At 39.9% G+C, this 19,385-nt stretch overlaps 1 protein-coding gene across 20 annotated transcripts in view; it reads left to right on the top strand.

Moving 5' to 3' along the window:
* ctnnd2b (catenin (cadherin-associated protein), delta 2b) overlaps positions 1-19,385 on the top strand; it is a 164,865-nt gene that overhangs the window by 37,914 nt on the left and 107,566 nt on the right. For 16 of the 20 annotated variants that reach the window (XM_036004766.1, XM_036004764.1, XM_036004765.1 and 13 more), the window contains exon 3: positions 18,716-18,828. In XM_036004766.1, coding sequence (XP_035860659.1) covers positions 18,716-18,828 — 113 coding nt within the window. Of the gene's footprint in view, positions 1-13,214; positions 13,419-13,658; positions 13,774-18,715; positions 18,829-19,385 lie in introns of those variants that run through there. The other 4 variants (XM_036004762.1, XM_031288067.2, XM_036004763.1 and 1 more) reach the window with 3 other exon arrangements.

Here is a 19,385-nt window from a genome sequence, read left to right as displayed (position 1 = left end):
ATGCAACATAAGTAGAGGGCTGTCACGATAAATGAAATATGAATACCAGAAAGTAGTGGGGATAATTCCTCCAGTCCTTTCAGGGTGAGACAGGACGACGGTAAACAGTAAACACAAATGATGGAATGCCAGTCTGAGCTAATGTGTCACAAATATGTCACCACATTTTGATCTGTTAGCAAAAAGCCTTGGGCTTCAGCCGCTCAGTGTAATTTTGAAACTGCTCTAATGTGGTGGGAGCTTTGTTGGAGATATACTGTGCATGACGAAGCAGTAAAGAGACAAGACAAAGCCCAAGCCTTGATTTCTTTCTAAAGTAAAGCCAACATGAAGCTTTCAAGGTAGACCATGTGCTTATTATGTATTTATGAAGGTAAGAATATTCATGGCTCCAGAATGTGTCTTGAAGTATCTGTTAAAACTTCTCTTTCATTTTTCACTGCTAGATGTCTTACTGTTTAAACTCTAACTGACTTTTAGATTGTTCCTGATGTGTGTAAGTGAGCTATCCCCTTACATGCTATGTTTTGACATATAAGATATGGCATTTGTATTACATTACTCTTTTAATACACTGAAGAGTGGTAGATTATTCACTTCCAATTAACAAACCTTTGGGGATGATCCAGACAAGAAATTGTTTGCTGACATTTCACAAACAGTCACAAGGGCATCACTGCTGCATTGTTTTAGTGTTGGACTCACTAGTGTTGCAGATGATTCAATCTTGTATGCTCAAATCCAAAATTTAACAATGATTAAAGGTCTACAGCAATGCTAGCAGCCTCTTTTGGCGTCAAAGCTTATCACCTATCAGGAAACTAAATTATAAGATTGGATGAAAACTGGAGAGATACCTTTGCTGATGAGAAGTGGATCATTAGTTTCGGAGGTATCCTGTCACAAACTGAAAAGTGGACATTTTGACTGGCTGCTGGTGGTGCTAGCAAAAAAGTAAGGGGATCACCAAAGTCATTAGGGTTTAGCCTTTGAGGACCATTTATGTCTCTATCAAATTTAATGTTAATCCATCCAGAAGTTTTAATCTCCAACATGTCCAACATGTTGAACAGATGGACTATTGGACCACCATTGCCACCCCCCAGAGCCACACCACCAGTGTATTTCAAAACTACATCCAATCAGCTTACTGACCATAGGATAAGTACTAATCAACATACAGCAAAGATAGAACAGATTAAATGTGATGTTAGTGTGAGATCTTGTTATGTACTCAAACTTAGGGGACACATCAAAGTGTTTACAGGTCTTGGGGAGTACTACTGCTTATGTGAAAGCCTTTTGTCCCTCTACAGGGGGCTGTGTGAAATCTGATACATTTCCTCAAGTGATGTCACTTGAGTCAGTGTCGGTTGGGTCTGAAGACTGCAAGTTTGAAAAAAAAAGAAAAGAAATGGGGGTGTGGAGTTTCCCAGAACTCTCTTTGCTTGAGGCTAACGGCTCGAGGCTACATTAGCATCCAAATCTCCAGCCATTACATTGCAGTGTCAGCAATGGATGCTCCAGGTTTTGACAAGGAAGAAGAATGCTTAAAAAAAAAAAAAGATGGTATCTCTGGTTCTGCTGCATCGATTTTGATCTCTTTTCTTGAACTGTCCTTTGTGAGTGTGACAGTTTTATAGGAGTGCATTGCTAAATCGCTGGAATACTGTTTAATGACATAGTTGATAGCAATGCTATGAATGTTGGCTCTGTCTGGTCTGAGAAAATGTGCATGTGGCAGTGTGTATTTTTGCATGCAGTGCGTGTGGGTGGGTCACAGTTCGAGTGGATACTCGATACTGATACTGTGGACAGTGTGGACACTGTGTGTGTGTCCTTGAGTACTATGTGATGTACTCTGAAATGCAGATGCTAAAGATAGCCAGTAAACATGCTGAGAGTAGAACAAATAATGGAGTCTGCATGTTTTAGACCCAAACCTCACTGCGAGTTACTACAATGTTCTCAAGGTCCAAGTAGGCCATGTGGAAAAATACACACACAGGTCATATACACACACACACACACACACACACACGCACACACACACACACACACACACACACACACACACACACACAGACGCAAACCGATGATCTAGGGCATGGTAATGGCCTTCTGAGGAAAATGTGTAAAAAGTCTGGAGGGGAGAAGTCAGGAACTAGTCGTGGAAGAAGTGTCGGCTATTTGAAGAAAGTGAAGACAAATGGATAGTTGCTCACTCTCTCTTCCACCTCCCTTCTTAGCGTCTTTATATTTCATGCTCCTGCTCCATGGTGAAGTTATTATTATTTTTCAAGTCAGTCATTTGTCACTTCCTTCCATACTTGTTTTTGCAGTGTGTAATTTTTCAATATTGTTTGTAACAACAAGAAGTTTTTCAGGGAATACACACACACACACACACACACACACACACACACACACACACACACACACACACACACACGGCTCTCTGTTCATTTTAGTTTCCAAAGACAAGGTCAGGCATGAGAGACTAAGAAAAGACACACATTTGGATACACAGACGTGCACGCATGCGGTCTGCACACAATACACACACACACACACACACACACACACACACACACACACACACACACACACACATACACTGAAGTACACGCTGCCAATCAGACTCTTTTGCCTGAACTGACTCACACCAGGAGATCCCTGCTGCTATTTTTCCTCCATTTCCTTCTACCCACATGAGATTGATTAGCCATTGGACGTTGTATTTATCACATCTGTCAGCTTTTGTCCCCGTATCATTCATCATCTCTGCTGTCAACACATCTGCTATTGGGGGAGCGCAGTGTGAAGTGTCAGCTCTGAAAGACTTTCATTCCGATGTGAGATGTGCCTATTTGAAAAATCTGACATATTGTCTCGTTGAATGACAGATAAAGTAAAAGTGGCATAGGGTATTGATTAGCTGTCTTTTTACTTGCAGCCTGGTAACGTTTGACAGTCCAGTCAGTTCTGAAATATCAAGATGTTGACTGTGTGTTTGAAAAAATCCTCAAAAACTCCACTTTCAATTAGATAATACAATACAGCAGTCAACCAAACCTGACATGCAAACATGTGTTTTTATTCTGTTCCCTCCAGAACTGGAAAGCACATTACATCACCGCTTCAACCTTAATTTCCATCATGTTTGCAACATCCCGCTGTGTTATAAGAACACAACAGAAGTTGAAAGGGAGATGTTGCATAGATAAGAAAATATGACAATGCATTCAAGGATGCAAAGATAAAATGTTGGTGAAAATAAAGGAAGAGCTGCAGCCAGGAGAGAGGACAACCAATGGAAAAACACAAAGAATAAATTCTACCACAAAGGCTCTCTAATGGTTATCAGATCTGAATGGGGTGTTTCTGCAGCCTGATAACTATTGGGAATCATAGCGCTCTCTGGAACTGTTTACTCTGATTGGCAGTGCAATAGGAAACAGCTTGAACGCAGTTTACACTGAAGCAATATCGGGAACCTATTGGCTATCGGTCTAGCGACGATTTAGCCTCTGGGGGCAACTGTTGGGTAAAGGCTTCCTCTTCCATGCACCGGTCATTGTTTACAGACCGAGTTGATACATTTTGTAGGTGTTTTAGGTCCAGACGACATTGTGGCTAATCTCCTTTCTATATATACTGTAGATATCTGCATGTGAATGCAGATTAATTAAAAAAAGAAAGCCAGTAAAAAGCTAAATCATCACCAGGTGATAGCTGATGGCTTCCGAGATTGCATTTCGGCCAATGCATTCCGCTTCTTTTGCTCTCCACACAAACTGTTTAACTGCATGCAACCAAAGCCATCTCCAACATGATTGGTCAATACTATTCAGACTACAAACGGAATCCAGAACACTTTTAAGTTTCAAATTCTTGTCCCGTTGCCTACAGATTCTGCTTTAATTAGCAGATATCTGTTCTAGAGATTGATACACAATTATTTTCCCTGTAAGCCTTATTAAACTGGTCTAAGATCTTTTCTTCACCTTCTAACACAACACATCATTATATAAACACTGTTACCCGTGGCATTCTTTTAATTGATCACATTTTAGTTACATATTTACGCTCCATTTTTAACGCACTAGTTTCAAAGCACAAATACTTAAACACTCATTCCCTTTATGATTGGTGTTAGGATTTGTAAGAAGATGAAAAATCACAGTATTAAATAGCTTTTTGAAAACAATCAGGGCTATGGTAATTGTACTCACTCTTGGATGATTCATTAGGTTCTTTTATTGGTGTTTTCTTGCAGCAGTGCGATAATAATGGATGCTATCAGCCTTTCCTCTCCCTCTCGCCGCTACTCTCTCCATTTGTTTATCAAGGATTAATTAAGATTTGTTTAGCATCGGCTACCTCATTAAATTACCAAATATAATTCTCTTCAAATTTCACAACAGAGTTAGATATTCATAAGAAGTGGTTTCAAAGTAGATCAAATATTTATTTTGTTTTACTTCATATGCCAGGGAGAATGCAGAAAAAGTAGAATATTTAAGAGATGGGGAGGGATTTGGGGAGGAATTGTGTGTGCTCATGCTTTGTCTGCCCCCTCTCTCTCTCTTGCTCTCTCTGGCATTTGAGAAAGTCTTTTACCTTTTGTTATTTCCAGCTAAAAAAAGACTTCAGGCGAGAGCCCCAAAGCAGAAATAGGACAATATTTTTTATTTCCCCCATGCAATTCCGCTGTATGTGAATATGTACTGAATAGGCCGTTTGCTAAGACCCTAAGCTTTTATTCTCACACAAGTGGCAAAAAGGCAAAGCCCCACCTGCTGGCAGCAGAAAGAAGTGTGGCTTTATTGGTACTGAGTAACTTACAAATTATTAAGTACATGACAAAAACTTGGTTATTGATCATTATTCTACAATTAAGGTCAGTGGCTAGATAGAATAAAATTTTGTTTTTTGGTCACAAGGTGAGATGCTGCTATATGGGGATAGCTCCACTCGCAAGTTGTTTGGCTTTTAAGTTATTAGTTATTACTTTTTAATGGAACTTATAACCCTGCAAACTAATGAAGCCATTTAATGGCATGCTACTTGGCCTTGGAAGTAACGTAATGCTGAGTTACTACTGTTGGTAACTAAGCGGTTCTGGACATATACACATATTCTTACAGTAAACATGGAGTGAGTATTGGTGTACAATAAAATTGTTCTCTAGTGGGAGCCTTTTTTTCTATAGGGGTTTGCAATCAAAATTGATACTCTGCTTTCGATTTACGCTATAGCTTCTTTCTTTTTTACCCCATTAGGTCAGATAAATGCAAGGTTATATTCTTTCCTTTCACTTTAGCTCTTGTATTTTTGGTTTTAGAATGGCCAAAAAAAGACACACCCTACAGACTCTTAAAGTACAGAGTATCGCTCTTAATACAGCCCCATGTACACCACTTTAACATGTAGAAAAACCAGGCCTGCTGTGCCTAGTTATGGTTGCTAAGCTATGATTGCACAATCACTGTTCGGAGAAGGAGTTTAGCTAACCATCAATTTCGATTTTGCATCTGATTGCATACATATTTGCATGCATGCGTGTTTCGTGCTCATTTTGGAGTGTCACTTATGGCTGTTGGCTGGCTGTAGCTCAAACTGGAAAGCAGTGACAAGGGAGGCAAAGCATTGCATTGTGGTAGGGCTCGGAAAGTGGCCAATGGTATCTTATATTTAGCAGCTTAGTCTCATTGTTGGTTCTCTCTTTGCTACCTGCACAGCAAGAAAAAATGGTTGACCGGTGATTGACAGGGCAGTGAGTCTGAGGCAGGGGTCACCAACCTTTTTGAAACTGAGAGCTACTTCGTGGGTACTGAGTCATACGAAGGGCTACCAGTTTGATACACTCTTCTGAAATAACAAATTTGCTCAGTTTGCCTTTAGTTATATATGATTATTAATGATGATTAGTGATAGTTATCTATGTGAAGACACTGATCACGTTAATGATTTCTCATTATCAATAATTATCAACAATGACTTAACAAGGTGGGAAACAGATAATATCAATATTCAATTCTCATTTTTAGAACAGGCCTGAGGGCTACTCATGTGGTCCTTGGGGGCTACCTGGTGCCCGCGGGCACTGTGTTGGTGACCCAGGTGTGTGTGTGTGTGTGTGTGTGTGTGTGTGTGTGTGTGTGTGTGTGTGTGTGTGTGTGTGTTTGTGCAGTCCAGCGCTCCAGACTTGACTTTAACAGTTCAGCCATGTGAGTTATATTACGCAGAGAGCTGAGCAGACGGTTGACACTGTGAAGGAAAAGATACCATACTTTATATTTGATGACCATAAGTCTAGTGGTAGATGTTGATTATTTTATTACAGGCAAATAAAGACAGAGACAGATGCTGTAACGTAGCCCGAGCCAGGATTTCAGCGCATGCATGAGTGAGCCCTGAGGATTTATTTCTATCAGTGATATTTTCCACTCTTCTCCTCCTTCCACAGACACAGAACATTCAAATTCAAAGGTTGTATTTGAACATACATTTGGTTTATTATCAAGGCAATACTCACAGATTTATGTCAGATTTAAAACTTTAACTATTTTGTATGCTGTCTCAAGACAACTCATAACTTCAACAGCATCACAAAATATTCAATACTTTCATACCAACAGCGGTTTAAAAAATGTTTTTGTTCTTTGAATCGTTCATATTTAAAAGCTTGGACTTTGCACATTAGACCTATTCTTGTAAGACTGGACCTTATTGGCACATATGCACGATGGTCATCTTTTTCTGCTGTAATTCATTTGATAAAGTCAAATCATTGTACCTTTCAAAATCATGTGCTGTACTTTGTATCATTTCTCTGTTTTCTTTCTTATATGTTTTAGAGCAGCCTATTTTGTCTACAGCAGTTACCTAAGATATGTGAGAAGTCCACAGTGGTCATACCACAAGGTGTTGCTTTCACTGATACTCTTTCATCATAAACCAATAGCATATCATCAAAAAGGTTGAACAAATAAAGAGCTTAACCATACTAGCAAGCCACCATAATGGTGACATTAAATCACGTCTTTTTACATAACGTTATTCTAAGATACTGTCTATGTGCTGGATTTTTTCTTAGCGGAGGTTAGCTAGCAAATAAGCCCATTGACAGCGACGTTATTGTTCATTATTTGGCACAATGTTTAGTAATGCCAGTAGAAGTGGTCATAGTGAGGGAAAATTTGATCTGAGATGCACATTGAAAAATGTGTTATGTATCTGGAATTGTTCATCAGCTATGTGTAATTTCTGTAAAGCTGAACGGAGTCACAGTCTCTCACAGACTCTCTCTGTGAGAGAAAGGACACTAACATTATATCCTTGAATGGAATTGTAAGACATATGATGCTTTTGTGTACAAAGTACTTAGATTTGTTCTTGAATCCATTCGGTGAAACCTGTTTTACTGAGGATTGTAAGCTTTCATTGGGCAGACCTGCTCATTTTTCCTCTTCTCCAAACAGCACCTGCAGATACAATGCGTTTTTTGGGGAGTAGAATGTTAATCGGCAATCCTCCCAGCAACAGGCAATAAACTGAGACAAATATAACAAGGCCACAAGGTGTTTCAATGTGATAAAAGCAACAATGTCAAGATACCTCAGGAGAACTCTTACCCTTTAGATGTTTACCTCATGTGTCACAGCCCTGGGCTTTTCATTTCCTTGAGGTTTTCATCCATCCCTGCAGTTTGAATAAACAATTTTACCTTGATGCTGGCTTTTTAAAAATGTGCAGCACAATAAGCTGAACAAAGACACTGCGATCTGAATATTTAACAGTTGCTCATAATTCATGTCTCTAACCCTGTGCTTAAAACCTGGTTTAGTGTTGTTGCACAGAGGGGTGGAAGCAGAGAATGTGGTGAGGAGAGGAATTAAACCCCGGATCTACAGCTGCAGTTATCGGGCAACAAGACAAATCTGTCTGGTTTGGGATAAACATTTAAGTGGTTTTTGGTATCCGGAGAGCCCTAAATCTCCTTGAAGCTGTCTTCCCCCTCGCTGCTTTTCAGTCAGCTCAAGTTTTCTCCTTCTCTATCTCATTTCACTTCACCTCTCTCCCCTCTATCACACCCCACTTTCTCATGTTGGCTTGTTTCCCTTTGCCTCCAGGACAACTTTGTTACCAACTGAATGTACCTAGTAATGTTCTGGCCTAAAACAATAGATCCAGACAGCAGTGGTCTTAGCTATATAGCCACTGTGACATTTTCTCATTGAACAGGCCCCGTTCTAAAACAACTAAATGCCAGGCGGACACCACAGGGCACAATTAGACCGCTTTGCACTGGAAAGAGAGAGGGGGAGACGGATAAAGCTAAAACACACACACATACACACACACACACACACACACACACACACACACACACACACACTGCAACTCCTTTCCCCATGCAGCCCACTACTATCCTACAGTCATTTATTTTACTTTACTAATTGCTTTAATGGGGTATCCAGGGACCAGCCTGTTCCTGTAAGCTAGTGGCTGCACTCTATCTGTCTTCCCTCTGTCTCCATTAATAGGCTCAGATTGGAGCCAAATCTTTAGTAATACAATCAGTTGACAAGCACTTGATTGTAGAACCTGCTCGTTAAGACATAGTTCAATGTTGTCCTTTTCACTTAATTGCTTATCAAGCTGTGATTACTCACACAAGCATGCACACGCACGCACGCAAACGCACACGCACACGCACACACACACACACACACACACACACACACACACACACACACACACACACACGGACATGATGACGTTTTAGTTAGTTAGTTAGTTTAGTTAGTAATCACTTTCTTTGGATTCCATTCATTTGCTAATCCATCATAATAAACGTAAAATATTGTCACTTACACAGCCACTTATGTAATGTCTTCTGCGCCTCCAAAGGGGTGTTGTCAAATTTGAGAGAATAACCTACCCATGTAGTGGTGATGTCATCAGGGTTATCTCTGTTTGGGCATGGAGACTTCAAATGTGTAACAGAAAAGCCTGCATTACAAACTGGGGGCTTTTTGGAGCTTGACCCACACTAGGGACCGAAAGTCACGTTATGTCAGCCATTGAAATCTGTCTTTTTTGAGTCCCCTAATTTAATGGAAGTCAAACACTAAATTGCTGAAATACTCCTTTTAAATTGCATTTCCACACACAGACGATGTAATGTTGTAACATCAGTGTGATGAATCACACAAAATAAGCAAGTGTCAAAAGTCTGATCGCTGATTTTTTTTTTTTGTGTGTGTGGCATTTTAGGCCATTATTTGACAGGACAGTTTAGGCATGAAAGGGGAGAGAGAGGGGGAATGACATGCAGCAAAGGGCCGCAGGTTGGAATTGGGATCCTGCGGCCGCTGCAGCGAGGACTGACCATGCAGATCCACCTGGCTGTGCGACACTTCTGTCGCGCCGCACTCCACTTTATTCCTATGGGTGATGTCAAGTGCCTATAACGCACCCGCAAAGCATCCCGGGAAGGCAGCGCTGCATTTGAAAAAAATGCTGCGCGTCAAAAAGCTGGCTGATGCCCATCTTTATGCAAATGAATCTGTTGAACGTGACGCGATTATCCAATGAAAGCACAAGGTTGTAGGTCCCTTGTTGTACCACAACGGTGCCTGTGAAACTTTGGTTCCGCTTACAAGACAATTTATTGTTTTAACGATCTCTTCCACGACCACTGTTGGTGTTTCTGGTGAGGATTTGAGATTGCATTGAGTAATTTAAATAAAACAAGATATCGAAATGGCTTGCATTGCTTGTATAGGCTATTAATATTTTGTTATACTGTTAAATACATTCCTGAAATGGTAGTACATTTGTGAGAAACATTTAACACAAGTTAAAACGAACTGACTATGAGTTGCAAACTGACATTTTAAAAACGCCCACACACGTCTGAACGAGGGGAGGCACACCACGCTTCAGTCTTGTCGCAAAAGTGGATCCGCAGCGTGAGCCTCTGTATATGGGGGGCGCGCTCTACCAGGTGAGCTACCCAGGCGCCCCCTGATCACTGATTTTAATGCTGTATGTAAATGAATAGAGATCAATGGCTGCTTCAAACTGTGAAGTATACATGATTGCAAACACGTTTGTAATGGACCTTTAACCTGAACTGTTTCTAGTGTGACATTTAATGTCATTATTATTCAACATTTAAACTGAGGGTTTTCTAAGTTTACACTTTACTCCCCTGAAAGAATACAATAAATAACAGCTGTTTCTGTTTTGGCATATATATCCTTTCAGTCCTTAGTATGGGTCAAACTCCTAAAATACTGGATCCTACATTACCCATAATCAGGGTTCAAAATTAGCACCATTTACTAGCCAAAATGCTAGTAAAATATGCAAGTGTCTGGTAGATTTGCGTCAAATTTGAACATTCACTAGCCATTTGGCTGGTGGACGAAAAAGTTAATTTTGAACCCTGCCCATAATGCAACTAATTTTATCATTTGGTGTGACCCTTCCTGCCTGGTTAAATGCCCACATTATTCAAACTCCATACCGCCAGTTTATGACACAGGCTTTCAAGCCTAAACTGAGATGATAAAATGATCAGGGTTATTCTCTCAGACTTGACAAAGCTAGAGCCACAGAATATATTATACAACTGGTCACAGGCTGAGTAGTACTCATCATTATAAGTAAACTGACCTTTACGAGTAAAATCTGTCGAGTGCCCCTTTTGATAGTGATCATTTGAACAGATTACTGAATACTAGCAGAAATGTTCCCAGATACAGTATATCAGCTTTCTACAGTCCAAATGGTCTTGCCCTAAAATACTTTGTATTGCGCACGCACAGACACATAGGCTACATACACACATGGACGTGCATGCTCAGAGCTACTGTGTATCCTGTGCTTTAGAGTTGCAGACTAACCGTTGTGTTTATCAAGCTGATCCGTCTAGTTTTAAGCCAAACACTGAGTTTATCTTTGGGACTCAGTCAGTCAGTCTGCAGCCAAACAGGTGTATAAACTGAACCAATCCAAATTTGAATAAAGAAATGACTGGAGCTTTGCATCATGTGACATTTGCAAGGATGCCATGACTGCCTTTAGTTAGACTGTGGCATCCAGGGAGTGGAACGTGGACACGTCAGATAAAAACAAAGAAAAGATTTTAGACAGGGTCTGGGGACATTTTTTTTACTGTTTTTCTGGGTGCTTTAGGAAGCACCTGTGGCACCTGTTGGGAAGCCATGGGTTCATTTTTGGAGTCAGATTGCATCTGGGTAAGAGATGGTTGTGCATGATTGTTTTTCATGTAAAGCTAATGTTCGCTTGTTGGATGATTGACTTGTTTCTGTATATGAAAATTCTGAAAATTAAAAACCATTAGCATAGTTCTTAGTGCCATCTTGGCGACGAGTTGGTGAACCACAGTAGCTGGTGAGCTAACTCGTAACATGCTAGCTAGCTGGGGACATGCTAGCCCTAGCCTGCCACCATTGCACATCAAGCTAGAGGGCTTGCTAAGTGACAGCTTGCAACTGAGATTCTTCGTTAATTGACTGGGCGAAAAAAACACAGCCTAGATTGCAAACTTTCCCCTTGAGGAAGAGTTTATACTTTAAAATAACAACACAGCTACCAACATGGCATCATGACGTTGCATAAACATACACGCCACTTTCGTAAAGCCAAATGTTGTGTTATCTGTACACATTTTGAGCTATCCACATGTATGTCTACGCTGTATACAGCGGCTGTAAACCTACATACCATGTGGCGTGCCATGCTATCACGAGAACGTCACACGCGTGTAAAAAAAAAAAAAAATTAAATAAAATAAAAGGTTGGGTTTAGGGAAAGAACATTGGGAAAGGCTCTAGTAACACTCAAAAACGACAAAAACACGACGGTGACTAACGTCACACGCTTAGGAAAACAATAAACGGTTGGGTTTAGGAAAAGAACATTGGGGAAGGCTTTAAAAAAATAAAAATAAATGCTTGATAAACACCACACGCAGGACACAATCCCAGCTCTCCTGGGTGAAAGTCCTGCGTTTTACCCATCCGCCACTCCAACCAACCTCCCTCCTTTTGTACTACTCACTATGGCGATAATTCACATGTAATGTAGGTCAATGGAGGCATTGATAAACACGCTAAAAAACGATTATGCGTCTTGATAACACGCAAAAACGGCATACAAATTGGTGTGTCATACATACGCCACTTAGTGAGATCAGTCTGCAGGTACACAGCTAATCTAATATGATGCTTTTGAACTCTCTGGGTCTACATTCCCTCTAAGGTCAAGACAGTTTACTTTTGGTCAATGGCTCAAATTCTTGAGTCAAAGTTCTCAAAAGCTGAACTCGACCCAACAGGTTTACATGAACTTACTGCCTCTACAAGCAAATCCACTGATCATGGCAATTCCATTGAAATTGTATTTCCGAACATTGGCTGTTATTATGCTGGTCCTTACACATAGCATATAGGTTATAATTTGTTTATTACTTAAATAGAGGAGTAACAACATTCCAGTTTGCATGCTTTCACATTCTCAGTCTATGCAAATAATAGCAGCCAATAGTCCAAAAAGGTCTTGACATGCCACGGCTGTATGTAGATTAGATTTGCATTTTTATGTATGTGCTTGAAGTTACTCCAACTAATTTGCTTTTTTGCCACTATACACTCCTTACATTTGTGTGTGTGTGTGTGTGTGTGTGTTTGTGTGTGTAGGCTTGTGTATATGGCCTGCGAGTGTGTGTAGGCATGTTTGTATTTGTGTGTAGGTATGCTGTTTTGAGCGTGTGTGCCTCCCTCCATTTCCCCTCCATTTCCATCTTCTGTCTCTCCCGCCTCAGCACCCCACCCCACCCCCCCGGCTTTTCAGTGATGGTGGCTCGGGGGGAGGTGGGAGGAGAGGGAGAAGTGCAGATGGTCTGGTCAGAGAGAAAAAGAGAGAGAGAGGTAGACTGAGAGAGAGGCAGAGAGTGACTGGCGAGCAGCGGGCTTTTTTGGCAGGGTCGGCCGGTGGGAGGGCCCATTGTGATGCAACGTTGCATAAATAATGCCACGGGGCTTCTAAATGCTCCGTTGCCATGGGGACCTTTGTGCCTCAGTGAACACTGTGTGTGTGTGTGTGTGTGTGTATGTGTGTGTGTGTGTGTGTGTGTTTCATGGCCCCTGAGGAGGGAGAGAGAAAGAGACATAGAGACAGAAGGGGGGGGGGGCAGTCAGCTCAAGTGACACTAGAGTCTCTCTTTCTATGTCTTTCTTTCTGTCTCTCTATCACTTGCTGTGTTTGACCCAGGACATATGAGTGCTTGGAGGAGGGAGAGGGAGTGTTGTCATTGCTTTTTGACCAGAGGGGAGCAAAGATTTTGTGTCTCTCTATGAAGTATGGTCCATGTGAAGGTATGTGTTGTCACTACTTCTATTCCTCTATTTCTCTTTTTTTGCCGTTTTCTTGACTTTCTTTTTTGGAATAGCCTACATACTAATAAGTAACAGGTGTCTGCCTGTCAGCCCTGAATTGGAGGGAGAACAGATCGGAGGGGCAGGTGGGGGGAAGAAGGGAGAGATGGCTTTTGTTTGGATGTTTTCAAGAAGCCTTACAACTGAATTCTCACAGCTTGCCATCCAGCTAGTTAGTCAACTTGCTTAGCCACTCAGCCTCTATGCTCTCAGCTGTCGGAGCACCAAACAAGCAAACAAACAAAGAAAAACGTTTCATCTTTTCCTTCATCTGCTCTGGAGATGTTGTATCGAAGTAGGTTGTTGTTTCTCGGTTTTTCCTTTCCAGCTGATACGGTTAGTTAGATTGATTGATTGCAAAAAAAGTCAGATCACACAGGGAAAAGCTTGCAGTTCTCTTGTGTTCAGTCGTGTTGGAGATGTAAAAAGTTCAGTTTCTTAACTCTGTGTGATAGAATGTTTTGCAGCTATGAAGTAGCTTTGTAGCAAGTGGCTGATTTGTGTTTGCATCAAAGGATTACAATTTTAATGTTCAAATGTGCCTTTAAGCAATGAAATGAAATCATCTCTGTTTTTCTTGCTGATGGCTCCATGCTAAAACACTAGTGCTAAAAAGGTGTTATTGTTATCCATTTCAAAAATGATTTATTATCAGCTCAGTAAATACAGTCAACTCAGCACAACTGATGTAGCCAGGTGATTCTTTTTTTGTATTACTTTTTCTGTTAAGCAGCTTTATTTTCATCTGCAGTGCACATCTATGTATCATCCTGAAAGAGTCTACATGTGTACATGTTGCTCTCGCAGTATATTCACACTTGAGAGATTTCACAGCAGTGTGTGTGTGTGTGTGTGTGTGTGTGTGTTAACATTAACAGACTGTTCTGCATTAACAACATTTTAGACTGGCAGAAGTTGCATTTAGTGTTTTACAGTAGAAAAACCCCCACAATGTTTACCTTTTACCTTTTAGTCCTTTTTATCAATCTAGATTGTTTTGATGTGAGTTGCCCAGTGTTGGAGATATCGGCCATAAAGACATCTGCCTTCTCCCCAATATAATGGAACTACATGGCACTGTGATGGCTTGTGGTTCTCAAAGCGCCAAAAATATACATTTGAAAAACTCAACAGCAATGTCTTTCAGGAAGAAATTAACCAGTTACTCAAGATAATCCACAGACCCTGGTTGTGAGCAGTTTCATATAGGTACAATTGTTTTTCTACCAAACTACACCCGCCAATAGAAAGAAAATAGTTCCTACATGAAACTGCTCACTGTGGATTATATTGAGTTACTGGGTCTTGATTTCTAAAAAGAGACATTGCTGTTGAGTTTTTCAAATGTATTTTTGTTGCCGCTTTGAGCACCACAAGCAGAGTGCCATCTAGTTCTGTTATATTGGATAGAAGGCAGACATCTTTACAGCTGATCTCCAACACTGTGCAATTCACACCAAAACAATCTGGATTGATAAATAGCACTACAGGGAAGAGGAAAAATATGTATTTTTTTATTTTGGGTTGAACTGTCCCTTTAACTATGTCATAAAGGCAATGGGAAGCCTTTTATAACCCTGGCAATGTTAGTGATTCAATAAACCCACTCAATGTCACAGCAGCAATCTTAATTTATGTGTGGAAGTTGTGGTTCTCATATGAGTCTATACGCTTCAGAATCCATGCATTTATATCTGTGTATGCTTCTGTGCAAGCGTGCATGTATGCCAGTATGTGTGTCCAGTTACCATTAATATCACGAAGACGGTGTATAATTACGGTGAAATTTGCAATTTGATTTGTTAACTTATTACATTAATGATTCATTATAATCAAATTGTATCATTATGGTGGGAAGCCTGGAGTTGCCTCAGGCATCATCAGTGTTTAATCTCCTACAGACTGGCACTCTGCTCTCTGTCAGTATTCTTAGGAGGAAAATACTCATGATGTAATCATTATAAATGAGATTAATGTTATTTCATACTGGGAAATATATTTTTCAGTGATATTTTGAGGGCACCTCAAATATTAAAACTATTATAAAGTTAAGTTGTTTTTTCTGACTGTGTCTGTGCAAGCAGAATAGTCAGACTTTTTATTGTATGTTAACTTTTAGTGATATGCTATTGCTTTCTGAATGGATGTACTGTAGCTTAATTTGATTTGAAACTCCAAAAGGATTCAGTGTTAGAAGTGCAACAGGCCATTTGTCCTGCACATAGTCTAATGTGTTGTTGTAAAGTGTCAAATGAGAACATAGTATGAGACAGATAAGTGTATATATAATGCATGTACTGTGTGTGTGTGTGTGTGTGTGTGTGTGTGTGTGTGTGTGTGTGTGTGTGTGTGTGTGTGTGTGTGTGGAGGTAGAGCAGGTCGTCCACTAATCAGAAGATCGGTGTTTCGATCCCCTGCCCCTAGTCCACATGTTAAAGTGTCCTAGGACAAGATACTGAATCTGCGAATGTGCGTGTGAATAATTAGATTATCATCAGCCTATGCTATAAGCGTATGCATGTGTGTGCAAATGGGGTGAATGTGGCATGTAGTGTAAAGCCCTTTTTAGGATAAATAAATATATATTTAGAAATGCCACTTCAAAGATCCTGAACCACAGAATCACTGTCGTCTGCAATTCTACTTTAATCTTCAGCAATTGACCATCAAACCAAATGAAATATATAAAGATAATTCAGATTCAAATTCAGAATTTTGTATCTTCTTTTAAATCTATTTTTCAGAATATCTCTTTTGTATTAAAATGCTGACCAGGTAACATTGATTGATTATATCTCCTGTACAGACATGATTTATTATAATTCCATCACTTTTATTATCTGGAAACCCACCAGAAAACTGTCAGAATCCCATTTAAGATCTAAATCAGGTACAGGTACAGGTACTCCGGTGTATAGACACTGTGTGCTCTTCACTTAAAGGAATATTTCACCACTGGAAAGATGAATATGTATTTAAAGTGGGTCATTTATGTAGTAGAAATGTGAAATAATTTTAGAAGTTGGTGCCAATATATAAAAACGACATTTTATAAAAACGACATTATATAAAAACGACATACGAGACAGGCTACATTTAGTGCACACACATTATAGACTATACATAAAGTGCAAATACTACTTAAAGTAGAGCATTTAAGACAGACAAGGGACAGGACAGACAACAGACAACAAAAGACAGGGCATAAGTAGACTTGTAACAGAGCACTGATTGTTATAAGTTAGGTTCACCGTGAGGTGAAGGTAGAATATGAGAACTTTCTTGAGATTTGCGTGGTTGAAATCACCAGCAACAATAAATAGTCCATCCGATGATCCGAAAATGATGATTTTTGCGTCATCAGAGGTTTTTTCCAGACACACAATACAGAGATTTCTCGTCTCAGGGGGACATGAGGGAGGGAAGCACGGTCATTTGAAAATACTACCGGGTTTCTACTGATACAAAGCTTAATGCTAATCGGTGAAGTATCCCTTTAATTTGGATGGATTAATTAGTATTTTCTTTTTTTTCTTTCTTTGCACAAATTGATGAAATCAGTTAAGTTTAATCAACTATAATGATCGCAGCAGCAGACTCAAATACTATAATCAGCTCTTGGTTTGTTTGCGTATCAGTTAATTGGTGGTTATTTATCACACATTCAACAGCATAAATTAAGCGTAAAAACAATGGGCCTCTTGGAAGAAGCACTCATAAGAACAGATTTGTTCTTAAATGGCGCATACAAGAGATATAAAAAGAGATATAATTTTCTTGTATTAAAAGTTTTCTTTACAGATAATTACGATAGCACGTATTTCACTTGAGAATTTTCATGCTGAAAAAAAAAAATCATCATGGCCTGCTAGTTCACTAAAATGTTCTACAAGATTTCTTCTTTTTTTTGGCAGGAGTAATTTTGGCATGACAACTTTTACAATTCAGTAGATGTGAGGAAAATTGTCACATTCCGACAGCTGCTTCAGGGTATTCGTTCAGGTCACTGTCTAAGTCCAGGCACCCTCTGCTATAACACCTGATAGAGTAACACTTTTGTGACTGACACTTGCCTGGAGCAGAACAGACAGCCTTATAGCAGTTTAGAGGCGTTGACTATACTAATGACCACATCTCTCGAAGGCACATCTCCTAATGAATAGTCATGAATTCATCAAGTTGAAATGAGAATTGTACAACAATTTTATGTAGTTTAGAGGGTTTATTAAATCAGACAGAGAACAGTTGTATGAGTAAGCCTCACAGAAACAGGTAAGAGACATTTAGGGTAAGAAAATGAAAATATTCTTGCATAAGTGTGTTTCCATCCAACTGTTTTTATTGGGGTGACAAAGTATCACGATATTATCCATATATATATATATAAATTGCACATCAGAATTTCACTTTTTAGTACTGAAAAAATTAAATCAATTGCTTTTTCAGTCCACTAGATCATAAAATGAACAAACAGAAATGTATATTTTTAGATAAAACAGATGTTGACAAAGTTTTCCTTTGGGGAAATAATTTGAAGTTGGAAAATATTGCAATATAATTAAAATCGCTATAACATCGAATTGTGACATAAATATCGTGATAATATCGTATCGTGGGGCCTGATTCCCACCCCTATAGTTTTTATGCACATTTACTGTTATGGTGAGTCGGATTTAGGCCACATATTTTAGAGTGTATTAACATCCAGCAGTATGGTGACAGTGTTTCTTCAGTGGGCGCTACACTGCAGCTACAGATTCTTCAACTGAGGTGATGTGACTGACAACCTCCCCCACCCCTCCCTTCATGGCAGCCACCTCGTGGTAACAGCAGGATGCAAATCCATACAGTTAGAGTGAATAGATGATTTGTCAGGGAGGCATTAGACTAAAGCTTTCAACTGACGGAAATGACAACATTCTTCATGCAAAAACTTCATCTGTTTCATGAGTTTCCTAGTCGCAGCAATAACAAATGTTACATTTGTGATGGCTTTAGTTTGGTGTCACTGTTTTGCTTCATATCAAACTCTTCTCAGTGAATATCTGGCAGTGTGAAACTGGCAGACACAGTGCTATTTGGCCTGTTCTCCCACCACAGACGGCAGAGTCCATTTCACAACAATTAAAAATGTGTTCAGAGAAAACGGGGCCAAAATAATGTTCGGTATCACTGTAAATGTGACAGTAAATAAACACATTGACACATTCTGTCCCCCCCCCTCTCTCTCTCTCCAGGAGTTGCAGTTTGAACGTCTGACCAGGGAGCTGGAAGCCGAACGACAGATTGTTGCCACTCAGCTGGAGAGATGCAAGCTTGGCTCTGAGACTGGAAGCATGACTAGCATCAGGTGTGTTTGTGTGTTTGTCTCTCACCTGTCAGATCTTCTTCTGTATGCTCTACCTGTGTGTGTCAGCTGTGCTCTTGCAGGTGACCGGCTTTGCAGCTGGTCACATTAGTAGTACGCTACTTGATTTGTGTCCAAAATTCATCTCTATGATTACAAACCACAGTTCAAAAGGGCTTCGGAGGTTGAGAGAGAGAGAGAGAGAGAGAGAGAGAGAGAGAGAGAGAGAGAGAGAGAGAGTTCTTCCTGCATTCCTCTGGTGCACTAGATTGTGTTCCTTCTTGCCTTTATTCACACACCTGCTACAGTAGAGCTGCAAAATGTATTTATATTGTTTGCTTATAAATTCACACACTTAACACATATCAAAGTGTTAGAAATACATACATCTGGTAGCTCTAGCTTCCCTTTTGCTTGCATATCCAGCTATACATACAGCTATGTGTAGCATTTATCTTTAATAAGTAATTGCAACAATCACTTGTTGAAAGGACTAGCTGCTTCTAACTGTACAGTTCTTAACACAATACAGACATTTCTCTCGAACAGAGCTACCTAGC

This window comes from Sander lucioperca, chromosome 9 (assembly GCF_008315115.2).
Source record: "Sander lucioperca isolate FBNREF2018 chromosome 9, SLUC_FBN_1.2, whole genome shotgun sequence".
Lineage (NCBI taxonomy): Eukaryota > Metazoa > Chordata > Actinopteri > Perciformes > Percidae > Sander > Sander lucioperca.
The sequence above is the reverse complement of the archived record's forward strand: the minus strand, read 5'-3'. Positions and strand labels throughout refer to the sequence as shown.